Here is a 20,615-nt window from a genome sequence, read left to right on the forward strand (position 1 = left end):
GCTAGTTGGGGCTCTAGGAAGACAAGCTTGAATAGGTCCCCATCCTGGTTCCAGCACCGTCAGCTGGTTACGGGCAGAGCCTTTGGCTTAGGTGCCTCCTTCTGGGTATCCGAGTTCCTTGGTAGTGCTTTCAGGCACGGGTACCTCCTGCTTAGTAACCGGGTTCCAGTAACGTCAGCTGGTCCTCGGTAGTTCCATTGGCTCTTGGACCTTCGGCTACCCATCCGGGTTCCAGTACCGTCAGCTGGTTCTCGGCAGTGTCTTTTTCTCTTGTACCTTCTGCTCCCCATCCTGGTTCCAGTACCGTCAGCTGGTTCCGGGCAGAGCCTTTGGCTTAGGTGCCTCCCTCTGGGTATCCGAGTTCCACCAACATCAGGTGGTCCTTGGTAGTGCTTTCAGGCACGGGTACCTCCTGCTTAGTAACCGGGTTCCAGTAACGTCAGCTGGTCCTCGGTAGTTCCATTGGCTCTTGGACCTTCAGCTACCCATCCGGGTTCCAGCACCGTCAGCTGGTTCTCGGCAGTGTCTTTTGCTCTTGTACCTTCTGCTCCCCATCCTGGTTCCAGTACCGTCAGCTGGTTCCGGGCAGAGCCTTTGGCTTAGGTGCCTCCCTCTGGGTATCCGAGTTCCACCAACGTCAGGTGGTCCTTGGTAGTGCTTTCAGGCACGGGTACCTCCTGCTTAGTAACCGGGTTCCAGTAACGTCAGCTGGTCCTCGGTAGTTCCATTGGCTCTTGGACCTTCGGGTAGCCATCCGAGTTCCAGTTCCATCAGCTGTTTCTCGGCATTTTCTCAGCCTTCTTGTACCTTCTGCTACATTTCCAAGTTCAAGACCCTAAAGACGATGACCCGGAAGACCACCCCTAAGATGATGACGACACCAGAGACGACAACCACCGAGATGATGACGACCCTGGAGACGATGACCCTGAAGACGACCCCGATGACGACGACCCCGGAGACGACGACCATGGAGACGACGACGACCTGGAAGACCGAGAAGCAGAAGAACAAGAGGCTGCAGAACAAAGAGCAGAAGAACATTAAGCATAAGACTAAATATCAGAGCAAAAGATATTATCTAAATTATAAGCAGAAGAAGACTAAGCAGTGTATGGGGGTGAGTCCGTTCCTCCTCGTGGTGCCCCTGGATAAAGCCTGATGCTGCAGGCCAAACTGAACGCGGACAAATGTAACTCTTTTGTGACAGGCAGAACGGAAGGTGTAATCTTCAAACTTTTATAGATAACAACTACGGGAATGCCTGTCACAAATAAGAATATGATGAAGAAGTTGAATACGAAGAAGATAATAGTTAAATAAAAAGAATATGAACAATGTAAGAAAAAAAATAATAGGTAGAAGATGAAGAAGAAGATGAATAAGGTGAAGAAGTTGATGTCAAAGAAGCTGATGATGAGGATAATGAACAAGAAAGTGTGGGAGAAGTAAAAAAGAAGGTGAAGGGCGTGGAAGTAGTGAAACATCAATATCTGGCAAAATAAATAAAAAATTAACATAGTAAAAATCTTTCTAACGCCGAACGTCATAAAAAAATATAAAAATCCTGCTATTCTATTTGATTGGGCTAAACCTCTGTGCCTTTAATGTCTCCGCCACCTCCCCCAATACATCCTACATTACTCTTAGTTGTTTTCCTTCATGTAGAATTAACCTACAAGGAAAGAAAGGGTTTATTTTAATTCCGATATTTTCGTCCCATTGACTTGCATTGGGATCGGGTATCGGTATCGGATTAGATCCGATACTTTGACGGTATCGGCCGATACTTTCCGATACCGATACTTTCCGATATCGGAAGGTATCGCTCAACACTACTCACGACCACAGGAGGGAGCCCAAGAACGGAATTCACAACAGGCAGGATGCGAGACCATAGGGCTGGAGCCAGGAATGAGATAAACGGGGCCAGGATGGGGAATATTATTACCATAGGGGCTAATTAAGGGATAATATTACTGCAGTGATGTATTTATTTTATTTTTTGAGTATACTGTTTTAAATGGGGGGCGGTCCTGTTACTGTGCAGAGTAACACTATATCGCCTTTTTTTCTTCATGTGGTGTAATGTAGAAGTTGTGAAAAATTAAGTAATGTGTTCTGCAAGTGGAGCTTGAGATAACTGTGTTATTCCCTGCAGAAACGAGTCCTGGCTGGAAGAAGTGATGGCTGTCTGTGCTGGATGAAAGATGAAGGACTTCACCTAGAGACGTCACTGGTGAGTCAGTGTTACCTATACACTGACACTATACACTGTATACTTCATACAGAGGTCACATGACCCCCGTCACATGACCCCCGTCACATGACCGGGGGGCCCACAGTTTCTGAACAGACCGGGGCCCTGGCTACCCTTAATCCACCCCTGTATGTACTGTTGTATGTACTGTGTGTCATTTGTTGTATGTACTGTATGTTGTATGCACAGTATGTGTTTTTTTTACATTCAACACATTAGCCGGATGATGGGACTACTACTTTCCCATCATTGGCTAATATGTCAATCACTGTCACTGTAGCAGGCATAGCCGGATGGGACTTGTAGTCCCGTCGGACGATGCCTGCAAACACACACACATGGACAGCCCCGCACACACCCAGACAGCCCCGCAAACACCCAGACAGCCCGCAGACCCCGCCCGCACACACATACACGCACACAGTCACTGCCCACACTCTCCACCCACACACTCCCTCCTCCCGATCTGCAGTGTTTCCCCTGCAGCTAAACCGCAGATCTTTTTTACACCTGCGGTTTTACTGCGGATGTGCCTGACTCAATGTAAGTCTATGGGTGCAGAAAAGCTGCAGAGCCGCCAAAATAATTGACATGCTGCGGATAAAACAACGCTGTGTTCCACTGCGTTTTTTCCGCAGCATGTGCACAGCGGATTTGGTTTTCCATAGGTTTACATTGTACTTTTAAACGCATGGAAAACTGCTGCAGATCTGCGGGAAAATCCGCAACGTGTGCACATAGCCTTACGCTCTCCTATGGTGAAGTCATTGGTAGTGTTGAGCGATACCTTCCGATATGCAGAAGTATCCAAAAAATATCGGATATCGCCGATACCGATACCCGATACCAATGCAAGTCAATGGGACACAGATATCGGAATGTAAATAAGCCCTTTCTGTCCTTCTACATCCTGTTCCGGAGGGGGGAAGAGTGTGGGCGGTGCATGGGCGGACAATGTGCGTGTCTGTGTGTGCGGACGGGGTCTGTGCGGGCCTGCCGGGGATCTGTACGGGCTGCCGGGTGTCTGTGTGTGCCTGCCGGAGCTCTGTGCAGGCTGCCGGGGCTCTGTGCGGGCCTGCCGGGGGTCTGTACGGGCCAGCCGGGGATCTGTACGGGCTGCCGGGGGTCTATGCGTGCCTGCCGGGGCTCTGTGCGGGCTGCCGGGGCTCTGTGCGGGCTGCCGGGGCTCTGTGCGTATGTGCAGGCATCGTCTGATGTGACTACAAGTCCCATCGGATGATGCCTGCTACAGTGACAGTGATTGACACATTAGCCAATGATGGGACAGTAGTAGTCCCATCATCCGGCTAATGTGTTGAATGTAAAAAAAAACAAAACACAAACATACATACTACATACATACTACATACAGTACATTCATACATTACATACAATACATACATATAGACATACAGTACATATAACATAGATTACATACTTACCATTACTTGTCACTTTGTTCCCCGAAGCCAGTGTCATCTGTAAAAAAGATTAAAATAACAAACAAACAATATATTCCCTGTCCGCAGAAATCCACGAGTGTCTGTATTCCTCCGCCGCTGTAAAAAAAAATAGTCCCTAGTCTCACTTTATGCCATTGCTGGGTGAGAAATTTTCCCAGGCAGCAATTGCCATAAAGTGAGACTTTGAACTATAGTAATCTCAGTGATGCACTGCAGGAGCCATTGTCTCCTGTCAGTGTGTCCCTGAGGGTCCTATAGAGCAGTGACATCACCCGATGTGCCGGAATTGGCGCATCTTACATTCATTTCTGGGGCGGCTGCGGACTGGTATTTTTAGCCGGGGGGGGGGCAATATCCATGGTCCCTCTCTAGGCTATGAATATCAGCCCGCAGCAGTCTGCGTAGCCTTTCTGGCTATGAAATATAGGGGGACCCTACGTCATTTTTTTGGGGGGGTCCCCTTATTTTAATATCCAGTAAAGGCTATATAAAGGCGCTATATAAATAAAGATTATTATTATTATTATGCAGACAGCTGCGGGCTGATATTCATAGCAGGCTACAAATATTGGCCCCCGGCCATCCGCTTTCCCCCTCTGGCGCAGAAAATTGCGCGGGAGCCCACGCCGTTTTTTCCTTTTTTTTTAATTCAACGCTCATTAAGGCCTCTTTCACCATTGCGTCGGTACGGGTCCGTCGCTATACGTTGCAACGACGTACCGACGCACGTTGTGAAATTTGTGCACGACGTGGGCAGCGGATGCAGTTTTTCAACGCATCCACTGCCCATTCTGAAGTCCGTGGAGGAGGGGGCGGAGTTTCATCCGCGCATGCAAGGTAGAAAATGGCGTACGCGACGGACAAAAAAAGTTCACTTGAACGTTTTTTTGTGCCGACGGTCCGCCAAAACATGATGGATCCGTTGCACGACGGACGCGACGTGGGGCCATCCGTCGCTAATACAAGTCTATGGGGAAAAAACGCACCCTGCGAGCACATTTGCAGGATCCATTTTTTTCCGCCGGATCCTTTTTTTTCTCATAGAGTTGTATTAGCCCCGGATTGCGCCTGATGGCCAGACGTTTCATCCATTTTTTACCGGATCCGTCAAAAAAAGCTGTTTCCGCCGGACGGAAAACACATACAGAGGAACGGTTTTTCTGTCCGGTGAAAAAACGCACAGCGACGGATCTGGCAAAAAACGGATGAAACTGAGATGTGAAATGATTAATCTGGCCTCCGAATCTGTTTTTTCATGCATGTTTCTATTCAAATCATGCACATTTTCCGTTTATTTATTTATTTCCAAAAACTGCATCAAATCCGCTCAAAAACCGCACCAAAAACTGCATCAAAACCTGCACCTAAAACTGCACCAAAAACTGCATCAAAACTGCATCAAAAACCGCATCAAAAATGGCACCAAAAGCTACATCAAAACCTGCATCAAAAATTCCACCCAAAACTGCATCAAAACTGCACCAAAAACTGCATCAAAAACCGCATCAAAAACCACACCAAAAACTGCATCAAAACCTGCATCAAAAAACGCACCAAAAACCTGCATCAAAAACTGCACCAAAAACTGTATCAAAAACAGCATCAAAAACTGCATCAAAACGGCACCAAAAACTGCACTAAAAACTGCATCAAAAACTGGTGCAGTTTTGATGCGGTTTTTGATACAATTTTTGATGCAGTTTTTGGTGCAGTTTTTGATGCAGGTTTTTGGTGCGGTTTTTGGTGCAGTTTTGATGCAGTTTTGATGCAGTTTTTGGTGCAGTTTTTGGTGCAGTTTTTGGTGCAGTTTTTGGTGCGGTTTTTGAAGCAGTTTTGAGGCCATGTGCACACGTTGCGGTTTTTACTGCGGATCCGCAACATTTTTGAGGCCATGTTCACATGTTGCGGATTCAGCTGCAGAATTTTCCGCAGCGGATTTGATAAATCCGCAGTGCCAAAAGTACTGCGGATTTTATCGCGTTTTTTTGTGCGGTTTCCACTGTGGTTTTAGACACCTGCGGGTTTCTATAATGGGGCAGGCCTAAAACCGCTGCGGATTCCGCACAAAGAATTGACATGCTGTGGAAAATAAACCGCAGCGTTTCCATAGGTTAACATTGTACTGTACACCGCATGGAAAACTGCGGATCCGCAGCGTCAAAACCGCTGCAGATCCGCAGCAAAAACCGCAACGTGTGAACATAGCCTGACGCTGCGGATCCGCAGCAGTTTTCCATGCGGTGTCCAGTACCATGTTAACCTATGGAAAATAAAAACCGCTGTGCACATGCTGCGGAAAAAAATGCGCAGAAACGCAGCTGTTGATTTTGCTGCGGATCCACAGCGTTTCCGCAGCTGCGGATCCGCAGCGGTTTCCCATGCATTTACAGTACCATGTAAAACTATGGGAAATGAAATCCGCAGTGCACATGCTGCGGAAAAAAACGAGCGGAAACGCAGCTGTTTATTTTCCGCAGCATGTCAATTCTTTGTGCGGAATCCGCAGCGATTTTTCACCTGCTCCAATAGGAAACTGCAGGTGAAAATCCGCAGCGGAAACCACAATAAAAACTGCGATAAATCCGCAGTAAAAACCGCAGCGGTTTTGCACTGCGGATTTATCAAATCCGCTGCGGAAAATTCCGCAATGGAATCCGCAGCGTGTGCACATGGCCTAAATCCGCAGTGAAACCGCGATAAAATCGCAGGAAAAACGCAGTGCTTTTGCCCTGCGGATTTATCAAAATCAGTGCGGAAAAATCCACACACCAGTCCGCAGCGTGGGCACATAGCCTGATGCAGTTTTTGGTGCAGTTTTTGTTGCAGGTTTTTGGTGTGGTTTTTGATGCGGTTTTTGATGCAGTTTTTGGTGCAGTTTTCGATGCAGGTTTTTGGTGTGGTTTTTGATGCGGTTTTTGATGCAGTTTTTGGTGCAGTTTTTGATGCAGGTTTTTGGTGTGGTTTTTGATGCGTTTTTTGATGCAGTTTTTGGTGCAGTTTTCGATGCAGGTTTTTGGTGTGGTTTTTGATGCAGTTTTTGATGCGTTTTTTTTAAATCTGTTTTTGGTGCAGTTTTTGATGCAGGTTTTTGACGCGGTTTTTGATGCTTTTTTAGGGTATGTGCACACGCTGCGGATTTTGCTGCAAATCCGCAGCAGATTTGACGCTGTGGATCCACAGCAGTTTTCCCAAAGTTTACAGTACCATGTAATCCTATGGGGAAAAAAAAACGCACATGCTGCGGAAAAATCCATGCGGAAACGCAGCGGATTATTTTCCGCAGCATGTCAATTCTTTGTGCGGATTCCGCAGTGGTTTTCAACCAGCACCAATAGGAAAGTGAAGTTGAAAAACCGCAGAGGAATCCGCAGAAGAAACCGCGAGAAAATCCGCAGTGAAAACCGCAGTGGTTTTGCACTGAGGATTTTACAAATCCGCTGCGGAAAAATCCGCAACAGAATCCGCAACGTGTGCACATACCCTTATGCTGTTTTTGAAAAAAACGGATCCTGCAGGAAAAAATAGATCTGGCGGAAAAGATGGATCCTGCAGAAAAAACTAATCCGGCGGAAAAAAACAGATCTGGCAGAAAAAAACGTATCTGGCGGGAAAAAAATGGATCCAGCGGAAAAAAACAGATCCAGCAGAAAAAAACGGATCTGGCGGAAAAAAACGGATCCTGCAAATGTGCTCGCAGGATGCGTGTTTTATCCATAGACTTGTATTGGCCACATGTCGCGTTCGTCGTGCAATGGATCTGTCGTGTTTTGGCAGACCGTCGGCACGAAAAAACGTACAAGTGAATGGTTTCTTGTCCATCGCGTCTGCCATTTTCTACCGCGCATGCGTGAATGAAACTCCACCCCCTCCTCCCCGGACTTCAGAATGGGCAGCGGATGCGTTGAAAAACTGCATCCGCTGTCCACGTTGTGCACAAATTTCACAACGTGCGTCGGTACGTCGGCCCGACGCATAGCGACGGACCCGTACCGACGAAAGTGTGAAAGAGGCCTTAATGAGCGTTGAATAAAAAAAAAACGGAAAAAAACGGCGTGGGCTCCCGCGCAATTTTCTGCGCCAGAGGGGGAAAGCCGACGGCCGGGGGCCAATATTTGTAGCCTGCTATTTGAATATCAGCCCGCAGCTGTCTGCATAGCCTTTACTGGCTATTAAAATAAGGGGACCCCCCCAAAAAATGACGTAGGGTCCCCCTATATTTTATAGCCAGAAAGGCTACGCAGACAGCTGCGGGCTGATATTCATAGCCTAGAGAGGGGCCATGGATATTGCCCCCCCCCCCCCAGCTACAAATACCAGTCCGCAGCCGCCCCGGAAATGGCGCATCTGTAAGATGCGCCAATTCCGGCACTTAGCCCCTCTCTTCCCACTCCCGTGTAGCGGTGGGATATGGGGTAATAAGGGGTTAATGTCACCTTGCTATCGTAAGGTGACATTAAGCCGAGTTAATAACGGAAAGGCGTCAATAAGACGCCTATCCATTATTAATCCAATAGTAATAAAGGGTTAATAAAACACACACACACATTAGGAAAAAAGTATTTTAATATTCTTCATTTCACCATACTTACCATACTTCAGCGACTGCAAAAAACGTAAAATAATAAACTGCATACTACCTGTCCGCCGTAGTCCAATTAATAACGAGCGTCCCACGACGATCTCCCCTATAGAACAGTGACATCTGGTGATGTCACTGCTCTATAGGACCCTCAGTGACACACTGACAGGAGACAATGGCTCCTGCAGTGTATCACTGAGGTTACCTAAGGACAAATCTCACTTTATGGCAATTGCTGCCTGAGAAAATGTCTCATACAGCAATGGCATAAAGTGAGAATAGGGACTTTTTTTTTTTTACAGCGGCGGGAGGAATACAGTGTTCCTGGAGCCCCTGGAGAGCGGTCGCACCAGCTGATGCTGCCATTCTCCATGGGAGATCGTCGTGGGACACTCGTGGATTTCTGCGGACAGGGAGTATATTGGTTGTTTGTTATTTTAATCTTTTTTACAGATGACACTGGCTTCGGGGAACAAAGTGACAAGTAATGGTGAGTATAAACTCTATGTTATATGTACTGTATGTCTATATGTATGTGTAGGGGACAGGGACCTGGTGAGCTGTGCAGACGGGTGGAACCATTGTTGCCGGGAGTCGGGGTTCCGGGGGACGGATTTGAGGGGCACATGGGAAGCCAGGCTCATGTGACAGGAGGCAGAGTGACGCAGGGAGAGGAGAGGATAAAAAGCAAAACGCGCGAAAGCAGGGACAGAGAAGCGCGGGAAATCTCTGAGGAGAGGAAACTGCAGCGCAGTTGTTGTGTGGGTGCAGGCCGCAGTGAGACTTGCTGGAAGCAGGGGGAGAACGTGCAACAGACACTGCGGGCAATTACCAGAGCCCCCAAAAAGAGGCGCACTCGTCGTCAGCGACCCCCCAGGCAGAGGGGTAGCGCTGATCAGCTCAGGGACAATATTACCGTGCTCCCCGGGAGCATCTTGCCGCAGAGTGCTCCGGGCCCTCCTGGGTTTTTCTTAGCTGTGACTGATACCGATTATTCTGCTAATTCTTCTCAAAAAGACCCCTCTCTGGACGTGGAAACTGTTACCCCGGATCAACGTCCGCCTGTGGGAGGTAACGCAGCACCGCAAAAGACATTCTGGACTCGAATCTACACTTGGGCCCGCCAACGGAGGACACCGCCTTCCCCCGCCATCAGGACTACGTCGCTGACGGAGCTTCGCCATCAGGACTACGTCGCTGACGGAGCTTCACCATCAGGACTACGCCGCTGACGGAGCTTCACCATCAGGACTGCATCGTTGAAACAACGCTGATAAGTGAACTTGGTTGACTTGTTCTTGTTAGTGGGTCACTAGTGAGGCGCTGTCGTGTTTCGCGGGTTTAGTTCAGGGCGCCTATATAGTAGATAGTATTTACTGTGAAATTGTGATCGTGTACCTAAGTTCCCTGCGTGGAAAACTGTTGTTATTCTTTGTTGGGTTGGAAGTTAAAGGAAAGTTAGAAAAAAACGTTATTTGCTTTCTGACTCCTCTTTGTCCCTGCATCCTTCTTTATCTGCGGTCTCTACATTTGGCGTAGTCGGCAGGATGCAGGATCCAAAGAGCGAGCCAGAAGATACGGAGGATGGGGCTGGCCCGAGAGCGTCTCTCTCATTGGGGGCCATGTTGAATAACCTGCCCAAGTTTAATGGGAGCAACATGTTGTTGTGGAGTTGGACTGAAAGGATGCGGGGGCTGCTGAGGATGCATCCTATGACCCCGGCCCTGGAAGCAGAGGTGGCCATTATGGCCTTAGACGGAGAGGCCCGAGATTCAGTGATGTTGAGACCCCCCACAGAGCGGAATACTTTTACCGGGGTGTTAAATGTGTTAGAGGGGACGCACGGGGATCCCACCGACGTGGGAGAGCTGCGGGCCCGGTTGTTTGGACGGCGACAAAAAGAAGGCGAGACTGTCACTCAGTACATGAATGCTCTGCAAGAGCTAAACATTGCAATCGTGCGGAAAGATGGTATGGGGATGGGACATGTTGACGTGACCCTGCGCGACCAACTGGTGACGGGACTGCGAGATGAGTTGACCAAACAGGCTCTACGTGAACGAGTGCGGGTCGACCCGCGCCTGACTTTCTCCGACATAGGCAATGAGGCCCGCACCCGGGAGCAAGAGAGGGGGGTGACAGTCCTGACAGGAGAGACTCGGGTTATCCAAACCGCTGCACCAGGAGGGGGTGAGCCGTCGTGGGTTCAGGAGATGCGGCAGGAGCTCAAACAAATCAGGGACGAACTGGCTGAAGTTAAAAAGAATGCGCGAAGCCCAAGGGAGCTACCCCGGGGGCAAGGGTCTGGGAGTCCAGCTCGTGGCGCTCGTCCAGGATATTATCCGGTCCCCGGTGCTTGCTATGGTTGCGGGGAGGCAGGACATTTCGCACGGGAGTGCCCCCGGAGAGGGAGGGCCTCGTCCCGTCAGGCGTTAAACTAGAGGGCTCCGAGCTAAGGGGACGACGCTCGGAGCCAGAGTCCCCGCGGATGGGTGGTGAAAGTCCCGGAAATTTGGTTGCCAGCTGCCCCCTGGTTTGGGCAGAGTTTGAAGGGCGGGCTGTCCGTTGTCTGGTGGACACCGGGTCCCAAGTCACGACTATGCCCGAGGCTTATTTTAGAAAACACTTTCCTTTGACAGTCAGACCCCAATGGGGTCCCGTAATTCGGTTACAGGCCGCCAATCAGCTGCCCATCCCAGTGGAAGGGGTCACCTGGATGCAAATATCTTTATGTGGGAAGGACCTGGGCCGCCGGGGGGTTGTGTTAACACGGGGAGATCCCGGCCCACAACATACTGTGACCTTGGGGATGAACGTATTGAAAGATTTTGGCAGTTTTCTGTTAGGGGAGACTACGCAAGAGACACTCAATCAGTGGGGGACCAGTACACCTCAGGGCTCCGTGTTCAGACAGTTAGTGAGGGAAGTCCGAGTACAAGAGACCTGTCAGGAGGGAGACATACTAGGGAGAGTAATTACTTCCCCGACAGCAAAGGTGACGTTCACCCCAGGACAGACTGTTATATCCCTGCCCATACGAGCTCGCATCCCTCTAGAAGGAGTACAAGTACAGATTGAGCCCACCTTTACATCCCCTTTGCCCACAGGACTGCTGGTGGCCCGATCCCTGGCTACTGTTAAAAATGGGGCCGTACCAGTGCGATGTGTGAATGTGGACGAACACGATGTCGTGCTACGGGTCCGAAGTGAGATGGCCAAAGTGTTACGACCTTTAGAAGTGATGCCCCCTCCAGATACTTTGCAGTTAACGGTGGATTCCCCTGATCCCTGGATGGTCAGTGTCCGGTCAACGCAGGATCCTGAGCCAATAGCGTTTCGAAAGGGTCAAACTATTCTGGAGCACATGCGGACGGAATTGTCGGGCCTGGATCCATCACAGATCTCACAAGTGCAGCGACTCCTTGGACATTATGCTAAAGTGTTCGCACAACATGAAGATGATTTTGGCTGTACCACGGCCATCGAACATGGAATTCCGACCGGAGATACAGTGCCCATCAGGGAGCGGTACAGACAGATTCCCCCGCAGATGTACCAGGAAGTAAAGACGTTGTTAGGCCAGATGCTACAAAAGGGAGTGATCCGCGAGAGTCAGAGCCCGTGGGCTGCCCCGATCGTGCTGGTGCGGAAAAAGGACGGCATGCTCCGGTTCTGTGTGGACTATCGTAAGCTAAATGCATGCACCGTCCGAGACTCTTATCCACTTCCCCGTATCGAGGAGTCTCTCTCCGTGCTGGGTCGGGCCAACTATTTTTCCACCTTAGACCTAGCCAGCGGATACTGGCAGGTCCCGATGACAGAAGCAGATCGTCCTAAGACAGCGTTTATCCTTCCCATGGGACTATTCGAGTTCAATCGAATGCCGTTTGGGCTGGCCAATGCTCCAGGCACCTTCCAACGATTAATGGAGCGGTGTCTGGGGGATTTGAACTTCGAGGCCACTCTCATTTATCTGGATGACATCATCATCTATGCTCCAACATTCGAGGAACATCTGTGCCGACTGGAGCAGGTACTAGACCGGTTGCTGAAATACGGGCTTAAGGTGAAGCCCCAGAAGTGTCACTTGTTCCGGGAACAGATCGAGTACCTGGGGCATGTGGTGTCCGCCGAAGGAGTCCGGCCATCGCAGGAGAAGATTGCCGCAATCCAGGAGTGGCCCACACCGGAGACCGCCAAGGATGTACGGGCGTTCTTGGGCCTCGCTGGGTACTACCGGCGCTTTGTGAAGAACTTTGCTCGCCGTTCTCACAATCTACAAGTCCTGCTGAAAAGAAGCTCCCCCAAGGAACGGGGAAAGAAGATACAATGGCAGGAGCCACAAGAAGCAGCGTTCCGGGACTTGAAGACAGCTCTCATGGAGCCGCCGGTGTTGGCTTATGCGGACTTTTCGCAACCGTTCATCCTACACACCGACGGCAGCTCTCAGGGATTGGGGACTGTGTTGTCTCAGGTTCAGGATGGGCGGGAGAGAGTGATCGCCTATGCGAGTCGGTCTCTTCATGACTCTGAGTTGAACCCGGACAATTATAGTTCTTTCAAGGTGGAGCTGCTGGCCGTAGTGTGGGCTATGACGGAGCGGTTCGCTGAGTACCTGGCCGGTTCCGAGGTGCTGATACGCACGGATAACAACCCATTGGCACATCTGGAAAATGCGAAATTGGGTGCCCTGGAACAGCGCTGGGTAGCCCGGATGGCCAAGTACAGATACCGTATCCTCTACAAGCGAGGAGCGGAGAATGTTCATGCTGACGCGTTATCTCGTCTGCGGAAGAACCCCCCAAGAACTAACCGAGATGAGGAGCTGGAGGGAGAAGAAATCCCCTACGCCATCGGGGGCGCTGCTCGGACGGCTGTGAGCCGGGAACAGACCGGGAACGGAACGGCTACAGGACTGTTGGTTCAGAGTCGGGACGAATGGATACGGCTGCAACAGGAAGACCAGGAACTAGCTCCATTGCGACAGTGGATAACGAATGGTCTATTGCCCGTGAGAACCCCTGGACAAACTCTTCCGTCAGACCTGAACCTTCTTCTGCGGCAGTGGGAGCGCCTAACTCTTCAGGACGGGCTCTTATGCCACTTAACCATGGCTCAGGCAGATTCCGAGCCGACCTGGCAGATGGTCTTACCAGGGCCCGTGGTGGCCGCAGTTGCTAAAGAAGCTCATGAGTCCGGGGCACACTTCGGAGTGAAGAGGACGTTTAAGTGGCTGCAAACTCGGTTCTATCATCCTCGGCTGCTTGCGGAAGTACAAACTGCCTGTAGACAATGTCGACAATGTGAGCTAACCAAGTCACCGGAGGAAAGGGCGCCTGTGCAGAGCATCACGACGTCTGCCCCTTTTGAAGTATTAATGATAGACTACATTACCATTGGAGCAGCGCATCAAGGCTACGAACACTGCCTCGTTATGGTAGATCATTTTTCAAAATTCGCGGTAGTCACCCCTACCCGTGATCAGACAGCTGAGTCGGCGGCGAGCGCTATCTGTAAGAACTTTATTCAAGTTTACGGCTGTCCGAGGCGAATACATTCGGATCAAGGTGCCTGTTTCTTGGGCAAAGTCATGGAAGAGCTGCATCGCCTCTACGGCATTGATAAGTCACGCACCACACCGTATCACCCCCAGGGAAATGGGGCTTGTGAGCGGTTTAACCGGACTTTGCTTCAAATGCTGCGTGCACTAGAACAAGATCAGAAGGCCCGCTGGCCGGAGTATGTGTCTGACCTAGTGTGGGTCTACAACAATAGACTTCATCAAGTCACAGGACGCACCCCGTATGAAGTGGTCTTTGGGCGCCCAGGAAAAGGCATGACAGATCTGGAACTGTCTTCGGAGGAAGAAGGCCCCCGAACAGGGATGGCTTCGTGGGTGCGTGATCGGCATCGGCTGCAGACCTTACACCGACTGGTACACACTCGAATTCGGGAAGTGGAGCATCGGAGCACCCCTACAGCAAAACCCCCAGAGTTCCGGCCAGGTGATCGAGTACTCGTTCGAGAGCAAAGACCGCAAAACAAGTTAGACCATCGTTGGGAAAAAACACCCTATCGGGTGCTTCGCCGTGTAGACCCGCATGGACCTGTATATGAAGTGCAGTCTGAGGCCCCCGGAAGTACAGGTACTCGCATTCTTCATCGCAACATGCTCCGGTTGTGTCGCTTTGTTGACTCGGACACCCCGGAATCCGCAATCAGGGAAGAGCCACCTACGACTGAGTCCCCCAACAACCATTGGTGGGATGAAGAAGATGATGAAGAAGAACGGCGTCAAAATACTCCCCCTATCTCGACTACTACACTACCCCTGACCAGTCACCCTTCCCCTGACGACATTCCCCCAACACCCCCTACACAAGGACCCGAGCCACGACGTTCTGAACGTTCTACTGCCGGTAGACCCCCAACTCGCTACAGTCCTGACTTACACACTAGACAGACCCAAGTGTGGAACAACCCGTCAGATGGGCGACCTGTCAGTGCGAAGGCCTCGCCCGGGGACTGGCGAGCATACAGGGTGGGGGAATGTAGGGGACAGGGACCTGGTGAGCTGTGCAGACGGGTGGAACCATTGTTGCCGGGAGTCGGGGTTCCGGGGGACGGATTTGAGGGGCGCATGGGAAGCCAGGCTCATGTGACAGGAGGCAGAGTGACGCAGGGAGAGGAGAGGATAAAAAGCAAAACGCGCGAAAGCAGGGACAGAGAAGCGCGGGAAATCTCTGAGGAGAGGAAACTGCAGCGCAGTTGTTGTGTGGGTGCAGGCCGCAGTGAGACTTGCTGGAAGCAGGGGGAGAACGTGCAACAGACACTGCGGGCAATTACCAGAGCCCCCAAAAAGAGGCGCACTCGTCGTCAGCGACCCCCCAGGCAGAGGGGTAGTGCTGACCAGCTCAGGGACAATATTACCGTGCTCCCCGGGAGCATCTTGCCGCAGAGTGCTCCGGGCCCTCCTGGGTTTTTCTTAGCTGTGACTGATACCGATTATTCTGCTAATTCTTCTCAAAAAGACCCCTCTCTGGACGTGGAAACTGTTACCCCGGATCAACGTCCGCCTGTGGGAGGTAACGCAGCACCGCAAAAGACATTCTGGACTCGAATCTACACTTGGGCCCGCCAACGGAGGACACCGCCTTCCCCCGCCATCAGGACTACGTCGCTGACGGAGCTTCGCCATCAGGACTACGTCGGTGACGGAGCTTCACCATCAGGACTACGCCGCTGACGGAGCTTCACCATCAGGACTGCATCGTTGAAACAACGCTGATAAGTGAACTTGGTTGACTTGTTCTTGTTAGTGGGTCACTAGTGAGGCGCTGTCGTGTTTCGCGGGTTTAGTTCAGGGCGCCTATATAGTAGATAGTATTTACTGTGAAATTGTGATCGTGTACCTAAGTTCCCTGCGTGGAAAACTGTTGTTATTCTTTGTTGGGTTGGAAGTTAAAGGAAAGTTAGAAAAAAACGTTATTTGCTTTCTGACTCCTCTTTGTCCCTGCATCCTTCTTTATCTGCGGTCTCTACATATGTACTGTATGAATGTATTGTATGTATGTATGTATGTATGTATGTAGCATGTATGTAGTATGTATGTATTATGTATGTAGCATGTATGTAGCATGTATGTAGCATGTATGTAGTATGTATGTAGTATGTATTTATGTATGTAGCATGTATGTAATATGTATGTAGTATTATTTTTTTTTTTACATTCAGCACATTAGCCGGATGATGGGACTACTACTGTCCCATCATTGGCTAATGTGTCAATCACTGCCATTGTAGCAGACATCTCCCGATGGGACTTGTAGTCCCATCGGACGATGCCTGCACAGACACAAAGACCCTATCGGAATTCCGATACAGCGAATATCGGCCGATACCCGATATTTGCAGTATCGGAATGCTCAGCACTAGTCATTGGGCAGCTTTCTCGTCCTGCTCTGCACTACTGGGGTCTGCCGAGTGCTTCACTCCTTTCCCTAGGGCGAGTTGTGTCCTGCTGTGCGCACACTTGTATTTCCGCCACATTCCGGCGCACAGATTCCTTCCCAGCCTGCTGAGGAGGCGATTGGAGGACTGACGCCAGGGGGCGCCGAGACAGCAGGCGCAGCATTTGACAGAACAGGAGGTTTGGAGTGTAAACATTGTCGCTGGTTTGAATGATCGAGAAGAGACGGTCCCTATGTCTGTGTGATTCCTCCGGTACCGAATAGAGAAGACACGGTCCGAGCCTTCCTCAGAGCCGCGTCCGTCCTCGCACTGCGCACACAGGAGACATGTTCAGGAGGATCCTGCAGCTGGTGAGACTGCTCTATGGCCGCCGCACGTGAATGACAGGCACTTCCTAGTGCAGGGTGTGGGGACGTGCGGCTGTGTGTTGTGTGCTGGCGGGTGGAGACGGTGCGGGGCTACTGTACGGGGGTCACATGGTGTGCAGGGCCTGCATTGTATGCTCCGGGTGTAGGCCGTCAGGGCTGCCGACTGCCCGGCCATGTAAGGCTCCGCCGTCCGGCCATGTAAGGTCCCTGCTGCCCGGCCATGTAAGGTCCCTGCTGCCCGGCCATGTAAGGTCCCTGCTGCCCGGCCATGTAAGGTCCCTGCTGCCCGGCCATGTAAGGTCCCTGCTGGCCGGCCATGTAAGGTCCCTGCTGGCCGGCCATGTAAGGTCCCTGCTGGCCGGCCATGTAAGGTCCCTGCTGGCCGGCCATGTAAGGTCCCTGCTGGCCGGCCATGTAAGGTCCCTGCTGGCCGGCCATGTAAGGTCCCTGCTGGCCGGCCATGTAAGGTCCCTGCTGCCCGGCCATGTAAGGTCCCTGCTGCCCGGCCATGTAAGGTCCCTGCTGGCCAGCTATGTAAGGTCCGGCCATGTAAGGTCCCTGCTGGCCAGCCGTGTAAGGCCCCACCATCCGGCCATGTGAGGTCCCTGCCGGCCAGCCGTGTAAGACTCCGCCGGCCGGCCGTGAGAGGCCTCCGCCGGCCGGCCGTGAGAGGCCTCCGCCGGCCGGCCGTGAGAGGCCCCGGCCGGCCGGCCGGCCGTGAGAGGCCCCGGCCGGCCGGCCGGCCGTGAGAGGCCCCGGCCGGCCGGCCGGCCGTGAGAGGCCCCGGCCGGCCGGCCGGCCGTGAGAGGCCCCGGCCGGCCGGCCGTGAGAGGCCCCTGCCGGCCGGCCGTGAGAGGCCCCTGCCGGCCGGCCGTGAGAGGCCCCTGCCGGCTGACCATGTGAGGTCCCGCCGTCCCTGCCGGTCAGCCATGTAAGGTCCCTGCCGGCCGGCCGGCCATGTAAGGCAATTAATATAGGCTCACAGCTGTCTGCGTAGCATTTACTGATTTAGGCTACTTTCACACTAGCGTCGGTACGGGGCCGTCGCATACTGTGCAAGCGCCGCACAACGGGGGCAGCGGATGCTGTTTTTCCACAGAGGCCCCTGCCGGCCGGCCGTGAGAGGCCCCTGCCGGCCGGCCGTGAGAGGCCCCTGCCGGCCGGCCGTGAGAGGCCCCTGCCGGCCGGCCGTGAGAGGCCCCGGCCGGCCGGCCGTGAGAGGCCCCGGCCGGCCGGCCGTGAGAGGCCCCACCGTCCCTGCCGGTCAGCCATGTAAGGTCCCTGCCGGCCGGCCATGTAAGGCTATTAATATAGCCTCACAGCTGTCTGCGTAGCATTTACTGATTTAGGCTACTTTCATACTAGCGTCGGTACGGGGCCGTCGCTGACGCATACTGTGCAAGCGCCGCACAACGGGGGCAGCGGATGCTGTTTTTCCACGCATCCGCTGCCCCATTGTGAGGTGCGAGGAGGAGGGGGCGGAGTTCCGGCCGCGCATGCGCGGTCGGAAATGGCGTACTGTTGGCACCAAAAAACGTTACTGAGAGGCCCCTGCCGGCCGGCCGTGAGAGGCCCCTGCCGGCCGGCCGTGAGAGGCCCCTGCCGGCCAGCCGTGAGAGGCCCCTGCCGGCCGGCCGTGAGAGGCCCCTGCCGGCCGGCCGTGAGAGGCCCCTGCCGGCCGGCCGTGAGAGGCCCCTGCCGGCCGGCCGTGTGAGGTCCCGCCGTCCCTGCAGGTCAGCCATGTAAGGTCCCTGCCGGCTGGCCATGTAAGGCTATTAATATAGCCTCACAGCTGTCTGCGTAGCATTTACTGATTTAGGCTACTTTCATACTAGCGTCGGCCCGACATACCGACGCATACTGTGCAAGCGCCGCACAACGGGGGCAGCGGATGCTGTTTTTCCACGCATCCGCTGCCCCATTGTGAGGTGCGGGGAGGAGGGGGCGGAGTTCCGGCCGCGCATGCGTGGTCGGAAATGGCGTACTGTTGGCACCAAAAAACGTTACTGAGAGGTCCCTGCCGGCCGGCCGTGAGAGGTCCCTGCCGGCCGGCCGTGAGAGGTCCCTGCCGTGAGGGGTCCCGGCCGGCCGGCTGTGAGCGGCCTTATGCAGGCATGTACTACGGAGGACAGAGAATAAACTTCAATCCAATATTGCAGCCAGCATGCAAGGAAAGGGTGAATCAAACGCCTGAGAACCCCGCCCATATGACTGAAAATTGTTCCCTCCAAATTCAGGTGACAGAGTCCCTTTAAGGTGGTGAATGTTGAAAACCTGGTGGCAGGTACCCTTTAATAATATGCAATCGGAAGGTTATATACATGTAAAGGAGACTTTGCGTTATTCAGGGTATGTTTTCTGGCCTTTGTACACGGCTACTGTCCATTATTCAGAGTTTGTTATATAGTAACGGCCAAGACTCATCATAAGGTTTCATTGTATACTTGGTTATTTTATATTGCTTGAATTTGCCATTTGATAATTCAAAAAGCCTAAGGCTATGTGCACACTTTGCGGGTGACCTCTGCGGGTTCTCCCGCAGCGGATTTGATAAATCTGCAGGGCAAAACCGCTGCGGTTATCCCTGCAGATTTATCGCGGTTTCCGCCTGTACTATTGATGCTGCATATGCAGCATCAATAGTAATGTTAAAATAAAAAAAAAAAGTTTATATACTCACCCTCTGACGTCCCGATCTCCTCGGCGCTGCACCCGGCGGTCCGGTTCCAAAGATGGTGTGCGAGAAGGACCCTTCGTGACGTCACGGTCATGTGACCGCGACGTCTCGGTCATGTGACCGCGACGTCACCGCAGGTCCTGTTCGCACAGCAACTCTGGCCGGCCGGCCGGGTGCAGCGCTGAGAGGTGAGTATAACATGATTTTTTATTTTAATTCTTTTTTGTTACACACAAATATGGTTCCCAGGGCCTGGAGGAGAGTCTCCTCTCCTCCACCCCGGGTACCACCCGCACATTATCCGCTTACTTCCCGCAACGTGGGCACAGCCCCATGCGGGAAGTAAGCGGATCAATGCATTTCTATGGGTGCAGAATCGCAGCGATTCTGCACAAAGAAGTGACATGCTGCGGGTTGTAAACCGCTGCGTTTCTGCGCGGTTTTTCCCGCAGCATGTGCACAGCGGTTTGCGGTTTCCATAGGGTTTACATGTTAATGTAAACGCTATGGAAACTGCTGCGGACCCGCAGCATCAAAATCGCCGCGGATCCGCGGGAAAACCCGCAAAGTGTGCACATAGCCTAATAATCCAGAACTTGTTTTTCTGGAAGGGAAAGACTGTCAGAGATAGTTTAGGGTGCCTCTGAAATCTTCTTCATGACAGTCCAATGATGCTAGCTATTCAGGAAGTATTGTGTGTGGCATGGTGGAGGGCCGCACCTGTTTCTAGCCGCTCTTCATTGTAGGACTAATGTGGACTTTAGATTTGCTGGATTCTCGCAGGGAAATGCCATTCACGGCTGGGTTTGCTCTCTGACCCAGCAGCTCATCAAGACATTGCCTGTTTCTCCTATTATGCAATTTATTTCCACTTCCGAGGGCTATGCTTGCTTATTGCATCAAAATCAAAGGTAAACTGTAGGCTGAAATAAAGAAGAAATCGAGTCAAGGTCTTGTATTGGGCGAGTCAGTTAGTGAGTAATAGAGCCTAGATAATTGGCATGGGTGGGGCGTTCTTAGCTAGAAATGTTTGCTGTGTGAACTGTAAGGTTTGTGCTAGATCTGTCATCAGGGTTTTGCTATTTAATTTGAGAGCAGCATAATATAGATAAAGATATCCTGATTGTAGGGATGTCACTTTCTAGTTTCAGTACAATCAGTGTTTTGTCAGCAGGAGATTATCACTGCAGGACTAGGTCACATGTGCAGACAAGTCAGGTTAATGTGTAACCCCGCCCCCATAACTGATTGTCAACTCACTGACCATGTACACTGTACACAGGAAGCTGCTAATCTG

At 52.0% G+C, this 20,615-nt stretch overlaps 1 protein-coding gene across 3 annotated transcripts in view; it reads left to right on the forward strand.

The window, feature by feature from the left end:
• Window positions 1–16,235: 16,235 nt before the first annotated feature.
• EEA1 (early endosome antigen 1) overlaps window positions 16,236–20,615 on the forward strand; it is a 206,943-nt gene continuing 202,563 nt past the window's right edge. Inside the window, exon 1 of one of the 3 annotated variants that reach the window (XM_077265415.1) lies at window positions 16,236–16,623. In XM_077265415.1, the coding sequence (XP_077121530.1) occupies window positions 16,600–16,623 (24 nt within the window). In that variant the 5' untranslated portion in view covers window positions 16,236–16,599. The remainder of the gene's footprint in view (window positions 16,624–20,615) is intronic. The other 2 variants (XM_077265418.1, XM_077265414.1) reach the window with 2 other exon arrangements.

The sequence above is a fragment of the Ranitomeya variabilis genome, chromosome 5 (assembly GCF_051348905.1).
Source record: "Ranitomeya variabilis isolate aRanVar5 chromosome 5, aRanVar5.hap1, whole genome shotgun sequence".
NCBI classification, from domain to species: domain Eukaryota; kingdom Metazoa; phylum Chordata; class Amphibia; order Anura; family Dendrobatidae; genus Ranitomeya; species Ranitomeya variabilis.